This window comes from Calidris pugnax, unplaced genomic scaffold (genome assembly GCF_001431845.1).
Source record: "Calidris pugnax isolate Ruff unplaced genomic scaffold, ASM143184v1 scaffold146, whole genome shotgun sequence".
In the NCBI taxonomy this organism is placed as follows: Eukaryota; Metazoa; Chordata; class Aves; order Charadriiformes; family Scolopacidae; genus Calidris; species Calidris pugnax.
The window spans coordinates 215,813-235,888 of record NW_015090869.1 but is presented as its reverse complement, the minus strand read 5'-3'; the positions used below and the strand labels follow the sequence as shown (position 1 = coordinate 235,888).

Genomic DNA, 20,076 nt, shown 5'->3' with positions numbered 1-20,076 from the left:
ACTGGAAGTGAAGTACACTCATTTGGAAAGCTTGTTCTTACTTATCAAAAACTATGTGAAGGGAACCACCGTTTCCTCTAAACAATTTTTAGCACTGAAAATACCTAAACACAGCAGTAAAAAGCCATTTTTTTTACTGGGTTCTTGTCCTAATAATACACATAAATATTTAATTTACTATTGTGTATTTCTCTAGATTAACTAGAAAAAGGACATATAATCTTTTCTGGAGCTAAAAAACCAACTTGATGGACATGACCAGCTGCTGGAACCAAACAAGGGTGACCTATTTCCAATTTTTACCTTTCTCCAGCATTCCAGAGATCCAAGGCTCGCTCTTTTGCCTGGTATTGCTCATGTACCTCAGTACTTTGGTGGGAAACATCCTCATCATTGTGATCACTGTGGTAGATGCTGCCCTTCACTCCCCCATGTATTTTTTCCTCAAGAATTTGTCTATCCTGGAGATTGGCTACACTACATCCACAGTCCCCAAGATGCTGGTGAACTTCCTCAGAAAAAGGAAAGGCATATCCTTTCTGGGCTGTGCCACACAGATGTATGCCTTCTCCGTCTTAGGAATCACAGAATGTTGTCTGCTGGCTGCCATGGCCTACGATCGATATGTGGCCATATGCCATCCCCTGCACTACACAACCATGATGAGCTGGAACATGTGCTTCCTGCTCTCAGCTGTATCTTGGCTTATTGGAATCTTGGTGGCCTTAGGGCAGACAACTTTCATCTTTAGCCTTCCATATTGTGGGCCCAACAGGATCAATCACTTCTTCTGTGACCTGCTGCCTCTGCTGAAGTTGGCTTGCACGGACACTTACAAGAATGAAATTTCCATCCACATAATAGCTGTCCTCTTCATCATGGTCCCCTTCTTACTCATAGTTGTGTCATACATCCAGATTCTCCACACCATCTTCAAGATGCCATCAGCTGGGGGCAAGAGAAAAACGTTCTCTACCTGCTCTTCTCACCTGGTTGTGGTCACTCTGTTTTATGGATCTGGCATTGTGACCTACTTGAGACCCAAAGCTTTTTATTCAAGCAGCAGTAACAAACTGCTTTCTCTCTCTTACACACTGATGTGTCCCATGATGAACCCCTTGATCTACAGCTTGAGGAATAAAGAGGTAAAACAAGCCTTGAAAAGACTGATAGCCAAAAACATAAATATGTAATGTGCTTATGAATTATATTAAAATCAGTCTAGCACTAGTTTTCATATTGTGTACATTACTGCAAGGACAATATGACTTGCCACCACTTACCTAAAATTCCTATCTACCTTTTAGTTCTGAGACAATCCTCCAGAAAATTTCATCTTTTTTTTTTTTTTTAAGAGGTATTTTTTGGATTATTTTCCATGTAATTTTAAGTTAAATTTGGCATACAGATCAAGTGGATTACATGTTACAATATCCTTTATATCCTGTCTGTCCATACAGAAATTGTTCTGTACTTCGCAGAAACACACAATTTTGTCTGAATATTGTGTGAACTGAATAACAGCTCTGCGGAGCTTATCTGAAAATAATTACACAGTGACAAGAGATAGAAATTATCAGAGAAGAGGACAATGCACCTAATGAGAAGCACTCCACAAATATCCAAGACATTAGCCTTCTGTTGACTTCTGATGAAGATATTTCCCAGATGAGCTCTTCAGCTCTATTCTGTGAAGAAAGTTTGTTTGAAGGCCTGATTCACTTTACTTCAAATATCTTGAAGGTAAAGAACTGTAGCTGGGCTGATAACCTTATTCTCTACTGGTATTGAATGCAGTGAAATAGGTAAAGTGAAAACACAGTTTATGTGTCGGAAACAGATTTCTGCTGTAGTAAGAGACAAACTGCCACTTGAACAACTCCATTGCTGTATATTGTTTGTGTGTGAAGTCAAAACAATAAGCTCAGTCTTAGGATTCAGAATTGAGACCAGATGAAAACGATTCACTTGTGCAAAAAGCATGTTGATTGTGGGACGAAAGAAACTACTCAAGTGTCAAGGAAGTGGGCAGTCATAGAGAAGTTGGTTTGAGACCTGTCACTTTAAAAGGAAGGTTAAAGCTTCATTTGTTTGTCCTTTTTTACTCTGTTTGTGTATCCATCTGGAGGATTTATGGGATTTACCTCTTCACTCTTCTCATTTCTGTTGCTAAGCTAAGAAAATAGTGAAATAGTGAAATTAGTCATTAAGATGGGAGCAGTGTAGGAGGCCATTTTGCACCAGAAATTGCTAGTTTGTTATGATCCCAATGAGACAGACACACAGACTGTGTCAAGTATAATTTTAAAAGCTATTTATTAGAGCTAATGCTATGGAGGAGAGGATAGTATAGCTGCATCGCTTCAGATACTGGGAACCACAAGCTGTGAAATATTGAATGGGCCTCTGATTAACATGCAGCATGCCATATGCATCCTGTCAATGGAAGCATTACTCCATTTTGGTCATTTCAGTTAGCACAGGATTTTTTTTTAAAAAAAACAATTTTATCCATAATTCCTACTGTCAAACAAAAAGTGTGTTCACAGGAGAACTTCTTGTTGCACAGATATTTCATGGTGCTAGAGAAGCTTACAGATACTTCTTGCTAGGAGGGGAACTTCTTTCTGCTAGAGGAAGGCAAGACCATGCAGGTGGTGTAATTGCTGGTATCAAGTGGGAACTGCTTGCAGTCTCCTCTCTTAAAATGAGCTGCTGACTTTATCTTGGAGCGCAACATACACCTGAAGACCACACTGGATATGCAGCACAGCACAGCACGACAGCTCCTTGTTGTACAATGGTTTTTCAGTCAAGATGAGCACAGAGATTGTAAAGGGATATTAGGAGTAGCCACTGCCTCCAGTAGCCCAGCTCAGTTCCTGGGGACCCAGGGTCTCTGACCAGTCTGAGGGACGCAGCTGCCACTTTCCCATCTGTAGGTTCAATCAGTAACAAAAGTGAGAACCTATCCTGGAGACACATGGACATGCCCAAACAGACAGACAACAGAGAACACTGACACTGCCACTCACACAGACTGACACAGCCATGGTTCTGCTGTCAAAAGCAGCCACATACAGGACCCACATCAAATACAAGCATGGGCAACCTGTCTGAATGCTGGCTTCTGATCCCAAACCATGGTGCCTCTACTCACCTACTCACCGACTGGTCCACCTTGATGCACTAAAAGTGCAGGGGGGGACTCTCCAAAGCTGTGCCTGGAGTTTCTTAATGGCCATTTTTAAATTCTGAATGAGTAGCTGGCAACTTGCAGTCATTGCCATTGTCTCCATTATCCCTTATCTAAAAAGTTTGTGCCTCTGTGTTCTTGTTTATCTCTTCTCCCTCTACTTACTATAGTCATTTGCATTGAAAAGAACCTTGATCAGATAACCATAATGAAGTAGATGTTCTCACCTTCAACCTATCCTTAGAAGCATCATGTTGTAATTTTGGAGTTCTGACAGGTTGTGGTGTAGAGGCATGATTATGTGGTGCAATTCAGACAGAAACAAGTAAAAACCCAGCTTGCTCACTTATTTGGGTCTGATTTACAGGCATATCGTACCTATCTGGAATTCATTTTGAGACTAAGACACTTATATCCAGACACTGAAATGTGACTCTACATGACTAAAAATCTGAAGTCCCTTTTTTTTCCCCCAGAGATATCAGAATATCTAGAGAGCAGCTAAAGAATTATGTACTATATGCTAGAGAATTCCCTATGCTATAGAATTATAGACCGATTCATGGACTATAATAATAATCCACAATGACTGCAGAGACGTAGTCCCCGATACATCATGAACAGAACTTACTCAGAGTATTATTATTTTTAGTAAGTTTTCTTCAGAAGACACAAAGAAGAAGGCTGTCCTAAATATGAAGTATGATGAAAAAGTGGGCTACTGCTACATGTGGAGAAAAAACCTCTTTACGTAATAAGTAATATAATTTTAATGATCTCCTACTCTGAAACAGACTGTAACAATGTTGATCCATTTTATTTAGCTGACATATACTGTATCGTGTTACATGCTATATTTTTTCAAAATGCAATAGACAAGCATTATATGGCTCATCCAGCAGAGTACAATGACAGAGGTTTATGTGTTTATTTTTTAATGTTTATTCTCTGTTCTCTTTTAGTCTGATTTAACTTCTTTAAAATGTTAAGATAGGGACGTCTCTTCACTATCTACAAAAGAAGACTTCAGAAATATGTACATTGTAGATATCCAATATTAGATAACATGCTTCCTGCTTTTCATGTGAAAATTCTGCATCTTTCATGCAGTCAATAAACTAGTGAGCTCATTTCCAAGGCAGACATAAAATGTCAGTAAAACAAAATTTTACTTAAACTTTGTAACACGCCATAGATTTCATAAGCAAAAGTGATACTTTGAAATTCACAATTAATTTTGTCATTTTGATTGTGATATTTGGAGATGACATATTTTAAATCATCAGACTAAGTGGTGCATGTGATTCTTCTTAATCAGATTAATGTTTCATACTTGTAAAGCCAAGAAAACTTGACTGAACTCCAGAACACTAACTAGTAAACCTTGGCAGAGAAGAAATCTTTCTTTTCTTATCCATCAAGGTTGATGCAGATGTTTTGCCTTGCAGGGAGGTTTCTGAATTAAATGAGAATGTTATATGGATGGCATTAATGTGATCAAATGCAACTCCCTACAGGCAGACATCTGCAGCCGAGTTAAAACCTCCGTATAAACAGCAAAAAGAAAAAGATTTCTAGGACATCATTTGACTGATACATGTCTGTCCTGGTTTGAGTGACACAGGATTAATTACCCTTTCAGTAATTTTACTTTGCAGTAAGGTCTCTTCTAATGCTTGGGAAAACTGCATTTTTAGAAGATTCTAGTGTCTGAATTTGTCAAAATATTTACTGTATAGCTAGCTCTGTCTCAGAATTTTCAAGTTTAGTCAGGTGTGGGGATAAGGAGGAGCAAGACCCTGTGAATGTCACGTTCAATATAAATTAAAAAGTTTGCTGAGGAGTTTTTTCTCTTCCACAATGACTGCGATCCTGAAAACTCCTTGTCTAAGCGCCACATGCCTGAGGCCTTCCCTTCCTCCAGAAGCCACAGCACTCACAGTGGCTGCCCCTGCTGGGAGTGCACAGCTTCCTACTGATAGATTTGGCTGAGTATAGTCCTCATATATTTTATATTGGTATGGGGATCAATATTTGTTCTGTATTATTATTAATATTAATTATTTAGTATTACTTTATTATGCTGGGAGTGCACAGCTTCCTACTGATAGATTTGGCTGAGTATAGTCCTCATATATTTTATATTGGTATGGGGATCAATATTTGTTCTGTATTATTATTAATATTAATTATTTAGTATTACTTTATTAAATCTGTTTACATTTCAACCCTCGGGTTTCCTTGGTTTTTCCTGATTCTCTTCTGGGGTAAGAAGGAGTCGTTGGGTGATAGAGCAGTTGTCTAAATAACAATAAATTGTTGTGGGTCCTTCAAACCATAACAACGTCATAGAAATAATAGAATAATAGAAATAATATCTAAAACACACCTGATTAAAAAAAAACTTTAGTGGTCTTTGCAGTGACTGTAAAGAGAACCCGAGTAGTTAGCTCAGAGGTAGATGTCTCCTCCAACACAGGGAAGAGGAATACCACTGAAGAATACATACAGTAAAACACTGTGTTATACATCTATATTTATTCCATCTACTTTTCTCTGCAATCAGTTTAAGGCATTGACATGTCTGTCTAATGATTTCCTTAAGGCTTTCTTCACCTCTGTGTTCTTAGAGAGTGTAAATGAAAGGATTTCATATGAGAGTCACAATAGTATTGAGGGTATTCACAACTTTGTTCAAGTCAGAGAAGTCTGATATAGCACCTAATGTACAGGAAGATGGTGGAGTCATACAGCAAAATTACAAAAGTAAGATGAGCTGAGCATATATGAGCTGGGTGTGTGTGATCATTTTGGCACCACAGAAGAATGAGGGGGAGATTAGAGAGGCTGAGATAGTGACACCCAGGAAACTGAACATCTGGGAGACAATGGCCAGCTGTGTGCACAAGGTGTTGCACATGAGGACACTGTAGCATAACGTTGTCAATGACATCTTCCTTCTCCAAGAGGTAGAGGAGCCAATGAAGAAAGGAGCCATGCTGAAATCTGTCTTTGCCAACAAGGAGGGCCTGATGGGGAATGCTAAGCTCAAGGGTAGTCTGGGATGCTGTGACCATGAAGTGGTAGAAGTCAAGATCCTCAAGGCCTCGAGGAAGGTGTGCAGCAAGCTACCCTGGACTTAGGAGAGCAGACTGACTTCTTGAGGGATCTGCCTGGCAGGGTAACATGGGATAAGGCACTGCAGGGGAGAGGGGCCCAAGGAAGCTGATTAGTATTTGAAGATCACCTCCTCCAAGCTCAGGAACGCTGCACCCCAGAAAAAGTAGTCAGTCAAAAACTCCAGGAGGCCTGCATGTATAAACAAGGAGATTCTGGAGACACTCAAAAGCAAAAAGAAGGCCTGGAGAGGGTAGAAGAAGGGACGAGTAGCCTGGGAGGAATACAGAGAAACTGTCTGAGCATCAGAGACCAGGTCAGGGAAGCTGAAGTCCAGATAAAATTAAATGTGGCCAGGGACATCAAGGGCAATAAGAAAAACTTCTATAATTATGTCAGTGATAAAAGGAAGATTAAGGAAGATGTGGGCCCTATCTGGAAGGAAACAGGAGACCTGGTCACCTTGGATATGGAGAAGGCTGAGGTACTTAATGACTGTTTTGCCTCAGTCTTCACTGACAAAGGCTCCAAACACACGACCCAAGTCACAGAAGGCAGGGGCTGTGAGAATGAAGAACCACCCACTGTAGGTGAAGATAAAGTATGAGACCATCTAAAAATCCTGAAGGTATGCAAGTCTATGGGACCTAATGGCTTTCAATTATATTTGAGAAGTTGTGGCAGTTTGATGAAGTTCCCACTGACTGAAAAAGGGGAAACATACCCCCATTTTCAAAAAGGGGAAAAAGGGAGACCTGGGGAACCACAGGCCAGTCAGTCTCACTTCTGAGCCCGGCAACAGCATGGAGCAGATCCTCCTGGAATTGCTGCTAAGGCACGTGGAAAGTAAGGAGGTGATTGGTGACAGCCAACATGGCTTCACCAAGGGCAAGTCACTTGGTGCCTTTTGGTGATTGGTGTATAAGGGGAGAGCAATTAATGGCTTTCAATTATATTTGAGAAGTTGTGGCAGTTTGATGAAGTTCCCACTGACTGAAAAAGGGGAAACATACCCCCATTTTCAAAAAGGGGAAAAAGGGAGACCTGGGGAACCACAGGCCAGTCAGTCTCACTTCTGAGCCCGGCAACAGCATGGAGCAGATCCTCCTGGAATTGCTGCTAAGGCACGTGGAAAGTAAGGAGGTGATTGGTGACAGCCAACATGGCTTCACCAAGGGCAAGTCACTTGGTGCCTTTTGGTGATTGGTGTATAAGGGGAGAGCAATAGACGTCATCTACCTGGACTTATGCAAAGCGTTTGTCACTGTCTTGCATGACATCCGATCTTTAAATTGGAGAGACTTAGATCTGATGGATGGACCACTCGGTGGATCAGGAGCCGGCTGGGTGGCCACAGGATGAAAATATTAGAATGGACATTAATTCATAGAGGATATGAAGAAAATTACAGCAGAAAAATAATAGGTAAAAAAACATGCATGTTGTTAATTTGTTAGATACTCAATGTAGTGTAACTAAATACCAAATTTCCTTAGGAATTTTTTTACTTTCCATTCATACACTATATTTGAGAATAAGTAGGGCAGAAATTCTACTGGTAGCCTTAGCAGTCTGCCTGTTAGAATTACAAATGCAAACTGTCCTGCAGCAAGGTAGGTGGGAAGATTTCCCATGATCTTTTCTATTGAAATATGGCTTGTGAAACAGGAATAATTTTTAGTCTATATTGAAATATTACTCTTTTGGATATTCTGTCTGAATGAAACAAAGGTATGTTGGCAGACACAAAGGTCAGTGAAGAAACTGGGGGGGAGGAGGAGCTCCAGGGGACAGAGCAGAAATTCCTCTGCAGCCATGGTGAAGACCATGGTGAGGCAGGCTGTCCCCCTGCAGCCCATCGAGGTCTACCATGGAGCAGGTAGATGCCTGAAGGAGGCTGTGATCCCATGGAAGCCGCACCGGAGCAGGTTCCTGGCAGGACCTGTGGACCCATGGAGAAAGGATGCCATGCTGGAGCAGGTTTGCCAGTAGGACTTGTAACCTTGTGGTATGTTGGCAGACACAAAGGTCAGTGAAGAAACTGGGGGGGAGGAGGAGCTCCAGGGGACAGAGCAGAAATTCCTCTGCAGCCATGGTGAAGACCATGGTGAGGCAGGCTGTCCCCCTGCAGCCCATCGAGGTCTACCATGGAGCAGGTAGATGCCTGAAGGAGGCTGTGATCCCATGGAAGCCGCACCGGAGCAGGTTCCTGGCAGGACCTGTGGACCCATGGAGAAAGGATGCCATGCTGGAGCAGGTTTGCCAGTAGGACTTGTAACCTTGTGGTGGAGCCACGCTGGAGCAGTCTGTTCCTGAAGGACTGTACTCCATTTCATATTTTCAATAAATTTACTACTTATGATTTAATATAAATATTTGATGCCTCAGAAATTCCTACACTGAAGCTAAATAGCACACCTGGAATATTAAGCAAGCCACTGTTCTCCTATTGTCCTTTTCCAAAAATATTTAAACTAAATCTGTGGCTGAGCAACTAAAATGAATTTGATGTAAGGGTATATTGGTGCTTCTAGAAGCTGTAATCTTGCTTTGCTTTACACAAATGTTTTGAAAATTATATTTTCATGAGTCCTTTTTCAATTCCAGAGGATCTTACCAAATACCAATATAGTTAGCCAAATATCAATATAGTAAGCAGACAATACAGTTTATTGTGTGGAAGAAAAACAGAATCCCACAACAGACTTCCTTTTTTTTTTGTAATCTACTAGGGGGTAAAAATCTATATTTAGGGAACTTTTTAGTGCATGGTTATTAAAAGCACTGCACTTGAAATGTCAGCTACTAGGTGTTCTAAAAGACAAAACTAAATTCAACGGTTCAGAAAACAAAAAAGTGAAACAACCAGAAGACTGACCAAGTAAACAACTACAGAGACATACAGGAAAGGAGCCATGTTGAAGCAGTTTGTAAACTGAAGCCTGCAAGAAGAAGTCACACTGGAGAAGTTGGTGAAGAACTGTCTCCCATGGCGGGGATCTCATGCTGGAGCAGGTGAAGGGTGTGAGGAGTCCTCCCCCTGAGGAGGAAGAACCAGCAGAAATGTGAGATGAATTGACCCCAATCCCCATTACCTGCCCCCTTGTGCCACTGAGGGAAGAGGTAGAGAATTAGGGAGTGAAGTTGAGCCCAGGAAGAAGGTAGGGATGGGGTAAAGGTGTTTTAATATTTGGGTTTTATTCTTCATTAACCTGCTCTGATTTCTAATTGGTAAAAAATTAAATTAATTTCCCTGATTCAAGTCTGTTTTGCCTGTGATGGTAATTGGTGAATGATCACCATGTCCTTATCTTGACCCACAAGCCTTTCATCTTATTTTCTTCCCCTTTCCAGCTGAGGAGGGGAGTGATAGAGACGCTTTGGTGGGTATCTGGTGTATAGCCAGAGTCAACCCACCACAGGTTAATTGTGTGCACAACAATACTTAATTTAACAGTAATACCAGGTCCGTGGCAGATCACTTTCTTGTTCCTCAGCCTTGTGTTCTTTTAGCTTCTGAAGGAACTCTTTAACAGAAAGAACCTGCAAAAAAAACCAAAAACACAATCCAAAAAAGAACAAAAGAACTTCAGCCCCAAAAAAGAGAAAGAAAGGAAAAAAAAGGAGAGAGGAAAGAGGAAAGGGAAAGAAAGAAAGAGAAATTAATAGTTTTTTAAGTATCAGTGCATTAAAATAAAAAATACATGTCATTATTTCTGTCAGTATATGTTGTATTTTCTAGATAAGGTAGTTGTCATCTTGGGTGGTAAAATCGTCACCCATTCAAGAATGCCTCTCTTCTTTTTTTCTTTTGCCAGAAGGCTTCAAAACCATAGCTCATTTCTGTTGCCTGGAATATCATTTTCTGAGGCTGGAGGTTTCAAAAATATTGCCAAGTGAGATAAACCTTACCTTTCAATATTTTCTGGATATTTCAGTTTTTAATCAAGTTCAGTATCCATACTCATCAATCTGTCCAGTTCTTGGAAAATGAATATTAGTTTTCCACTGGCTATATTGATCTGGTATAGGTCATCAAAACATCCTGCTGCAGCTCTGTGTGATGTTTTCCAAAGAGAAGGAAACAGTTTTGTTAAAAAATTTACATAAGAAAAGCTAATAATGAAAAAAATACAATAATCTCCCTTTGTGTCTAAAAAGCCACAAGAAGCACTGTAACTCAATGTTCCCTGTCCATATCAAGCCAAAAATGGTGACAGCAAATCAGAAAATGGCAGTAAATGGCAGTGCAGTTGGAACAGACTACTCATTAATGAGGTATTCCCTACCCAATCCTACAACTAGGGACACTTAAGAAGAGGGGCGGGTACCCCGAATTCCAGAAGAACTTTTGGAAGGAACTCTACAACTCTGCAGCAGGAACCAGGACCATCTCTCTGTAGAATAATTACTAAAGTGAATTTATATTTAAAACACAGCACTGTTCACGCATTAAGAAACGGTATAAAATTGAAACATTTCCAGAGTGGAATATAGCTGCAGCTGGTATGTGAGGAATCTGTGGTTCCCTGAACAACATTGTTTGCAAAGCAGCATGGAAGGTGGAGTAGAGTAGAGATTCTGCAGCCAGGGTCTGTGATAATACAGCAGATATGGGAATGAGATAGTCCTAGGATGGTCATAGAATGGTTAGAGTTGAAAGGGACCTTGGAGATCATCAAGTTCCAAAACCCCTGCCATGGGCAAGAACACCTCCTCTAGAGCAGGTTGCTCAAAGCCCCATCCAGCCTGGCCTTAAACACTTCCAGGGATGGGGCAGCCACAATTTCCCTGGGCAACGTGTTCCAGTGCTTCACCACCCTCCCTGTAAATAATTTCTTCACAGAATCACAGAATTGTAGTGGTTGGAAGGGACCTCAGAGATCATCGAGTCCAACCACAAAAAAAAAAAAAAAAAAAACCAAACACCACCAGCTCCCACCACCTAAACACACAACAACAACCTCCAACCAAAAAACCATCACCCACCCACACAGCACCCCCCCACAAACCAGTAATCTTGGGCACTAGAGCATGCCCTGAAGAACCATGTCTACACGTTTCTTAAATCCCTCCAGGGATGGTGACTCCACCCCCTCCCTGGGCAGCCCATTCCAATGCTGGATAACCCTTTCAGTAAAGAAATGTTTCCTAATATCCAACCTGAACTTCCCCTGGCGCAACTTGAAGCCGTTACCCCTTGTCCTATCATCTGTAACTTGGGAGAAGAGACCGCCCCCCGTCTCTCTACAGCCTCCTTTCAGGTACTTGTACAGAGCGATAAGGTCTCCCCTCAGTCTCCTCTTCCCCAGACTGAACAACCCCAGTTCCCTCAGCCTCTCCTCGTAAGACTTGTGCTCCAGACCCCAAATATCTTCCTAGATATTCTTCCTAATATCTAGTCTAAATCTCCCCTCTTCCTATTTAAAACCATTACTCTTTGTCCTGTTACTACACTTCCTGACAAAGAGTCCCTCTTGGGCTCTCCTGTAGGCTCCCTTCAGGTATTGAAAGGCTGTTATAAGGTCTCCTTGGAGCCTTCTCCAGGCTAAGCGACCCCAGCTGTCTCAGCCTGTCTTCATAGGAGAGGTGCTCCATCCCTCTGATCATCTTCGTGGCCTTCCACTGGACCCGTTCCATCAGGTCCATGTCCTTCTTGTGTTGAGGACTCCAGAGCTGGACCCAGTGCTCCAGGTGGGGTCTCAAGAGCGCGGAGTAGAGGGGTTGAATCACCTCCCGAGACCTGCTGGCCACACTTCTCTTGATGCAGCCCAGGACACGGTTGGCTTTCTGGGCTGCCAGCGCGCACTGCCGGCTCATGTTGAGCTTCTCATACACCAACACCCCCAAGTCCTCCTCCTCAGGGCTGTGCTCCATCCATTTTCCATCCAACCTGTATTTGTGCCTGGGATTGCCATGTCCCAGGTGCAGGACCCTGCACTTGGCTTGGTTGAACTTCATACAATTTGCACAAGCCTGCCTCTCAAGACTGTCCAGGTCCCTCTGGATGGCATCCCTTCCCTCCAGCATGTTGACCATGCCACCAAGCTTGGTGCCATCAGCAAACTTGCTGAGGGTGCACCCTATCCCACTGTCCATGTCATCAACAAAGATGTTTGAACAGCACTGGTCCCAGTACCGACCCCTGAGGAACACCACTCATTACTGGCTGCCAATTGGACATTGAACCATTGACCACAACCCTCTGAGTGCGGCCATCCAGCCAGTTCCTTATCCACCGAGTGATCCATCCATCAAATCCATGACTTTCCAATTTTGAGACCAGGATGTCATGCGGGACAGTGTCAAACGCTTTGCATAAGTCCAGGTAGATGACGTCTGTTGCTCTGCCCTTGTCCACCAAGTCTGTGGCAGTATCGTAAAAGGCCACCAAATTTGCCAGGCATGATTTGCCCTTGGTGAAGGCATGTTGGCTGTCACCAATCACCTCCTTATTTTCCATGTGCCTTAGCAGAGATTCCAGGAGGATCTGCTCCATGATCTTGACAGGCACAGAGGTGAGGCTCATCCAGTGCTAAATGCTACCTAAGGCACTGCGGTGCCAAGGTTCATTGTTGGAATGAATCTTGAAGGTGTGACTCACTCAATAGTTAGGCAAAGGAAAAGGCTGAAGACAGCTGGCTTCCCTCTGGTACTCCTACCAGAGTGTTGAGATTGTCGCATTTAAAGGCAAAGTAGGTTTGACAGAAAATAAACCCCCTTGTGTTGTAATGCTCCTCACCGAGGTGAGAGGCTGGGGCAGCTAGGTTTATATTCTGAGTGATGCCCAGTTCCCCACTATCAGTCCAGTCATGATCAATATATTAAAAGATCACAATTCTGGATATTCTAATAGTGGACTGCACCTTCAGTCTAGTCATGCTCATGAACTAGCACGACCACTCTCAAGTCTTTGATTGCATTCAACGAGGAACCTAAATGAATAGCTACTTAAACAGTGCAGTTTATTCAAGCAACAGAAATAAATGTTCTTATGGATTGCTGGTCATAAATACGTTGTCTGCAAAGCACATGCAAATAAAAGTATTGTTAATTGTGCAAAATGCACGACAAAGTTATAAAGAACACAGCCTGGCTATAAATGTAGAAAAGCGACTCTAGAGAGATTTCTAAGTTTCCCAAGGAAGCACTCAGTATAGTCTAAGTCTTACCCAAAGGCATCCTTATGGGGGGGAAGAAAGGCTCATCCTGTCACTGGAACCAGCCCAAAGTCAAAGGCAGTCTGTGCTGGAGTCCTCCCTGACTTGTTCACAGTGGTGTCTTCCCTAATATCCCCTCTTTCTTCGACCATTTTTATACAACTATTTACCATCAAGGTAGAGTTTGAGTGACTCTAGTCATGAATACCTTTATTATGATTGGTGTAAAATTCTCTCACCTTGCATTTAATGGTATAGTTTACAAAAAAATTGGGGCATATACTCAAGGAGGAGTGGTCACACCTTGGAGGTGGGTAGCATTTGGGATGGAGGTGTGTTTTGGTATTATAATGACATTATAAGGAGCAAAGTTCGCACAACGGACAGCAATTTAGAGTACGGAAGACATCTGTGTGAGGCTGGTGGCTATGACATGTGATTTAGACGAAACATACCCTTCTGGAGTGATAACTGTAGGCCAAACGAGTACTGCCTGAATTCTTTGGTTTTTCTCTCACTCTCCTGTCTTTCCCACTGCATTTCTAAGACTTCACTTATGTAAATAGACTTAACTCAGGCAATGTCTTAATGACAGCCCTAGGACCAAGGTGAAAAAGAATTCTGCTCAGAAGTTGCTGCTGCAGTGGTAATTCCACACTCGCAGGAGCTGGAACACAAGGGTCTGCACTCCTAAACTCTCCGCATGTTCCATGGACTGCTAAGCAGTCAACACGGAGGGAATTTCTGGATTTATTGGAGCCCAGGAGTGAATGAAGTTTGCCTCATTGTGGACAGGTGGAACTTGAAATTCCAGAATGGAGTATGAACTTATGTGATTCACACTCTGGTTGCACCCCATGCACCTAGAAGGACTCTGGAATTTGACAAGTATAGGTCAGCCAAAATATGGCAAAAAAATAACAATGCTGCGAATCTATTCATGTAGCAGGGAAAAGGAAGCCTGGCAAGGGACTTCTCCAGGACCTGTGGGAAGAGTTGTCTTCTGGAGGTGTTCTCTCTCCAGGACCACAGCTAGAGCCAACATGACTACTTCAGACTTGATATATCATCTTCATTGTGCTATAGATTGAAAAAATAGTTCTTAGGCTATTCTTGTGGTCTAGTTGTGACCATTACAGCAGCCAGGATGGAACAAACTCTGTTTAGCTTCTGGAATTTATGCCCGTCTTTGGGCTGCTTAATACAGCTGTACGGAGCTCAGTTCACTTGTCCAAACATTGGAGGTTCCCTGAGGTACCTGGACATTCTCATCAGGCTACTAAATATGGTGTAGAAACTGTAAGAAAACCACGCTTCTCTGAATATGCAGTTGGATGCCAAGTGAGGTACTCTGGGGCATCTCAAACTATTTGCAAACCCATATTCTGCTTTAGTTGTGAGGTAGACTTGAGGTTTCACTCCAAAGGAGTGAACAAATGCTGATTCAGTGATGGTGACAGGGGATAGTGTGTGATTGTTCTCCATGAGTGGCAGGGAGCAGAACTTGGGAAGCAGGGGGGCAGTGCCAAAGGGTCATTTGGTCAGTCTGATTTATCTCCATTGTAACAAGGAGATAATGAACACTGCTGGAATTTGTTCTTAAATCAGCCATAAGGTACACTATTGCAGTTCCTTACTTGAAGCATTATCAGAGCTCTGTCAAGAGCTCTGTGGGATACATGACATCAAGAAAAGCCATTAAGCCTATGGTTTTGATCTCACGGAGCAGAGAAGGAGGTGTTCAAGGTCTAATGTAACAAAGGCTAGGAGCTGAATTACAACATTTATGACTGCAGGTGTTTGAATCCAGAGATGGCCCAGGTCAGGGTGAAAGGAGGGAGCTGTGAGTTAGGAAGGCTTGTGGTTTATGAATGTGTCAGCAGTGTGTGTTGCAGTCACAGTGTCTTGGCTGATCATTGTAGCTGAAGCCTGGAGAGCAAAACTTGTGCAACTGCCAGTGTTTTGGAAAAGCAGATTTGCAGAAGGGGGTCCTTTCCATGTGCTGTGTGTGGAGACTGCTGACTGAGAGACCCACCTTCCTGGCACCTGGGGATTGCTGTTTGACTTCTGTAAGGGAAGTTTGATGCAGGAGAAGTCTATGGCTTTCTATGCTGCCTGGAATCGAAGTCTGGCAGTTTCTGCTCTAATGACTTCTGGTAGGAACACCTGTTTAACTATGTTTCTGGTCTTGCATCTCACACTGGGCTCCATTAAAACTCCAAGTAACTTTTCTTTCCGCTGCTGCCTGTCATTTCTTCAAGGCAGCTTACCAGATTTTGCCGCAGCTACAAAGTAACACAGAGGCAGCACCACATTCCTCAAGGGGCTCATTAAAATGTTGACAGCCATAATGAGCTCTGCGTTTGGTTTTCTGCCACTCCCCATAGAGTTGCAAGCATTCTGTAGCTAATTAAGGAGCTCTCGGATGTGTTTCAATGAATACACGCAGTATAATTTTCATTTGTCATTTGTTTTAATTACATATGACAAGAAGAGTAGAAATGAAGATGTTTTGAAAGGAAATTAGCCCAGTTTATATCCTGGAGGGAATGAGGCACAGAGCGGAAAAGTATCTTTGTGTTCAAGCAACAAGTGGCCAGAGTAAAACTTTGATTCGTGTGCTGGGAATAAGACAGTTCTTACTACAGTCTATTCTCTTGTCACAGCAGTGCCAAAGGCTTTATTTGTAAAGCCTGTGCCTGCTGTAATTTGCACTGTTTTCACCTGTTGCACTAACTATACATAGAAACGGGGAATATTCATCACCATTGCAAAACAATTTGAAGGTATTTTTTTGATGAAAGAAAGGAAAAAAAATATCACAATTTAAAAAAAAAAAAAGTGATATCTTTTACTCTGGTCCCACTGAACTCCAGCTTTGTCAGGACATAAACCCTGAAAAGGGCTGGCTCAATGGAAAGATGGATAGGTGACAGAAATTTTCAGGGGCAATTAGACTAAGGAATGTTTAAACAGAATGGAATGAACATAAATAAATTAAGAAAAACTGAATGCACATGCAGAAATGAATGTCATGACTTGCCATTTAGCAGATGGACAGGACAACTGAGTACCAACTTGATTGACTGGTTCAGGAATCACAGAGTTAATGAGGTAGATCTATGGTTAGGAGCATTCTCTTAGGATGTTTTTTTTTTCTCTAAAGTTAACACAATTTTTCAACATTTCTGTGATGAGAACATGGGAAATTACACCAAAGAAATTTCTTATGTGAACAAAGGATTCAGCTGGAATAGAGGAATGCCCATGGAAGTTGTGGAGGCCCCATCCCTGGAGATGTTCAAGATCAGGTTGGATGGGGCTTTGAGCAACCTGGTCTAGTGAGAGGTGTCCTTGCCCATGGCAGGGAGTTGGAATTAGGTGATCTTTAAGGTCCTTTCCAACCTAAACTATTCTGTGATTCTATAATTCTATTATTTTTTTGGAAATGCCAAAGTAATCGTTGGAACTGTTAATTTAAAATTCACACACTATTTATAGACAAACAAACCACTGTCAGCAAAACAAAACAAAAATATAATAATGCGATAATCGATCTATAATCAATAGACAGATGGGAGAGAGATAAATAGCAACATTTCTTACAGTTAAAAATGTATAGATTGTAAAAAAAATCTTTTGGCGGAGTGAAAATTTCCTTCTGAAGTTTATTGCTTGTTTCTTGCTTTTATTATTAAATCATTCCTAATATTTCACTTCTAGGTATCAGTACTTATTCCAGGGGCGGAATAAAGGAGGTTTCTTCTCCAGGCCTTGCATGTTCTGACCTTTCTAGAAAAGTGCACAAGAGTCCAGTTGATGTTCTCAACAGAATGACTTTTGAGAGAGCCTACAAAGGCAGCTTGCACAGCAGGATGTATTTTGAGTGAACTTAAGTGGACTGAGCTGAAATCCATCAAAAGCTTTTCTTACAGTGCTTATCAATACAAGAGGTTATTTTAATTTCAGTGTAGCTCATCATTTGCAAAGTTCATCTGGGACAAAATAAGCCCTCTCCAGAGGACAGGCTGGAGGCAAGGTGTTGAACATGTCTCAGTATGATGAAGGCAGACAGTATATAGTTCACAGTAAGGAATGACTTCCACCCATGAAGACATGGATGGTGAGACAGAGTCTCTGCGCAGAGTAAAGTCTAATGTGTCTAAACTGTGTGCCACTTATTGATATTCTGAATATCAATAGTCTGTCTGTGGCCCTAAATTTGTGTGTGTGGCTTTATTTTAAACCTGAACTATTGAGGACTATGCTTAGTCACAAAAGGAAGCAAAGCAAAAAAAAAAAACCCAAACCCACCCAACAACACAAAACCAAACCCAATGCCAGAGAAAACCAACCAACCAACAAATCCCCAGAATTCTAAAGCATGGCTCTCAGGGTTTGCATTAAAGCACCAGGGTTATTTCTTGTAAGGTGTTTGACACTGCAGAGCTTACCTCGAGGTAGTGTTGGATGACTGTGTGGAACAGAAGGAACAAAACATGTTCCAATTTTATTCATGTTGCCTCTTGAAAGGGATCTGCTGTACAAACATGCTTTTGTTTTACTCTAGATAGAGCAAAAATGGGGACAAGTAATCAATAGCCAGTTCTATCCTTTGGGTATTCAGGGGACCTGGCTCCAAGGGTGAAAAAGGGTGTTATTTGACAGTACTAAAGAAAGTCCATTTCTTTCTGGACAAGAAAAACCCCAGGAGAATTTGTAGGGAAGATTCTATTTTCACCAGGATGGGGGAATAAGACAAAACACACTTTCTTTTTCTAGTTCTTTTAGTAGAAAACCTCAATCCTTATATTCCATTTGCTGGTGAGGACACCCCAATGTCTTCATGTGTTCAAAATATCTGCATTTACTTTACAGTCAGTAAGGAAGACAGTAAGGAGACTCTACTTGTAAATACTTCAGGGAAGATGCAATGTGTGTGTCCATAAGAAACAATGCCGTGAGCCTTCCTATTGCAGACTAATGGGTCACCAGAATGACACTGTGAGGTAAAAGGAGTGGGAGGGGTCAGACGTCACAGCTAACCCTGCTCTAAGGAAGAAACTGGCCCTCTTGCTGCCCTCCATGTAAAGAACTTCCTCTTTCAACCACCTCCCTCCAGACCCATCTCTGCAGGTCTCGTAGGTGCCTTACTAATCCTCTAAGTCAACTTGTGAAGCTATTAGGGCCTGGGGACCATCTGAGATTCAAAAACTTCTGAATCATATGAAACAAAAGCATTCATATCCCTGAAAAGAAGAATCTAGTCCTACTTTAGACTTGTGGAAATATCCAAGTCATCCCAGTGTGCCAGGAAGATATGACAAAGGATTTAGCTGAGATCTGCAGCCTGGTGGAGCAGAGGCTATGCTGGATAGAATATCCCCAGGCATGTAAAAAGAAACACAATGTTCAGAAAGTTGGTGTCTTATTCTGCCTCCTTAGCAGCACTGGGGGCGGGGGGGGGAATGCAATTAAGATCTCATGAGTTGAGGTAAAGTCAGGGTGACCACTTACCTTACTACCAGTACTGTGTGGCTTCTCTGAAGAAAGTTAACTCCAGCCCAGCCAGACGCAGGACACCCTTCATTGACTATGTTGCACAGATGTGTTTATTAAAAAATAATAATTTATCGAGATCTTTGTAAAAGCTAATACTCAGGTGTCATGGTTTGGGCTGGGCTGGCCACTGAAACAAATGACAGATGCTCCCCCCACCTCTCTCCCGGGAGAGGAGGGAGTGAAAGACACTTAGGTGTTTAGAAGCTGCTAAACTATTTTAATGAAAATATTAATAAAATAATAAAATAAAGAAAATAATGAAATATATACAATATATATAAAACTGTATCAAGCTCCCAGGATGATGCTCACATCACTGGCAGGCACAGGGAAACTCCCAGACTGGTCTGAGCAACAGACAGCATCTGGATTCCGGATCTGGAGTCAGGAATGCATGGATCAGGATCAAAAGCAGACAAACAGACATGCTGGCCATTGAACAAAGAGGCTGACCCTTTGATCTTTCAGCTTGAGGCAGATGGAACAGAACATGCTGTTGGTCAGATTTGGGTCACCTCTCCTGTCCACTCTTCCCTGCAGGTGGGATCCCTCTACGCTTTTCCTCTTCTGACCCTCCAATGGGGCATACAACAAAATGAGTTGACCTGGCTTGTTGTAGCCAGAAGTATAAACAAGAGCCTCTCTGCATACCACTCCTTGGCATAATTTAGAAATAATCCGGTTTTATTATTCTATGCAGTGTCTGCACAATATGCTGTAAATTTCAGAGAGTTCAATTAGTTAGAAGAAGCTCAGCTAATAAATAAAATTACTGCACAGAAAATTGGTTCTGTTTTACCTCAAACCAGAACAGAAGGTGAATCACTATGTCCCAGAAAGGATGCTTGGTCCCTGCCCAGATGATGATGGGACTCTGTTTCAAGTGTTTGCAGGAGCACCTTCAGGTGGATACAATGAAACTCCTCAAAATGTTTTTCTCCTGAATACTTTTACTGAGCTGGTCTGTGGACCTCTTTGATCACTCCAGCACATACATGATCTACTGCCATTTTTCATCTTAACAGTGCAGAAAACATTTCC

The 20,076-nt window shown here is 42.0% G+C and overlaps 1 protein-coding gene across 1 annotated transcript; it reads left to right on the top strand.

Moving 5' to 3' along the window:
- Nucleotides 1-254: 254 nt before the first annotated feature.
- LOC106890091 (olfactory receptor 10A4-like) lies at nt 255-1,193 on the top strand. Its single transcript, XM_014945674.1, has one exon. It carries the CDS (start codon nt 255-257, stop codon nt 1,191-1,193), a length of 939 nt encoding a protein of 312 aa, XP_014801160.1.
- The last annotated feature ends 18,883 nt before the right edge of the window (nt 1,194-20,076 follow it).

Coding starts and splice junctions, on each gene's coding strand:
- LOC106890091 (XM_014945674.1), top strand. CDS start 255: ATGACCAGCTGCTGGAACCAAACAAGGGTGACCTATTTCCAATTTTTA.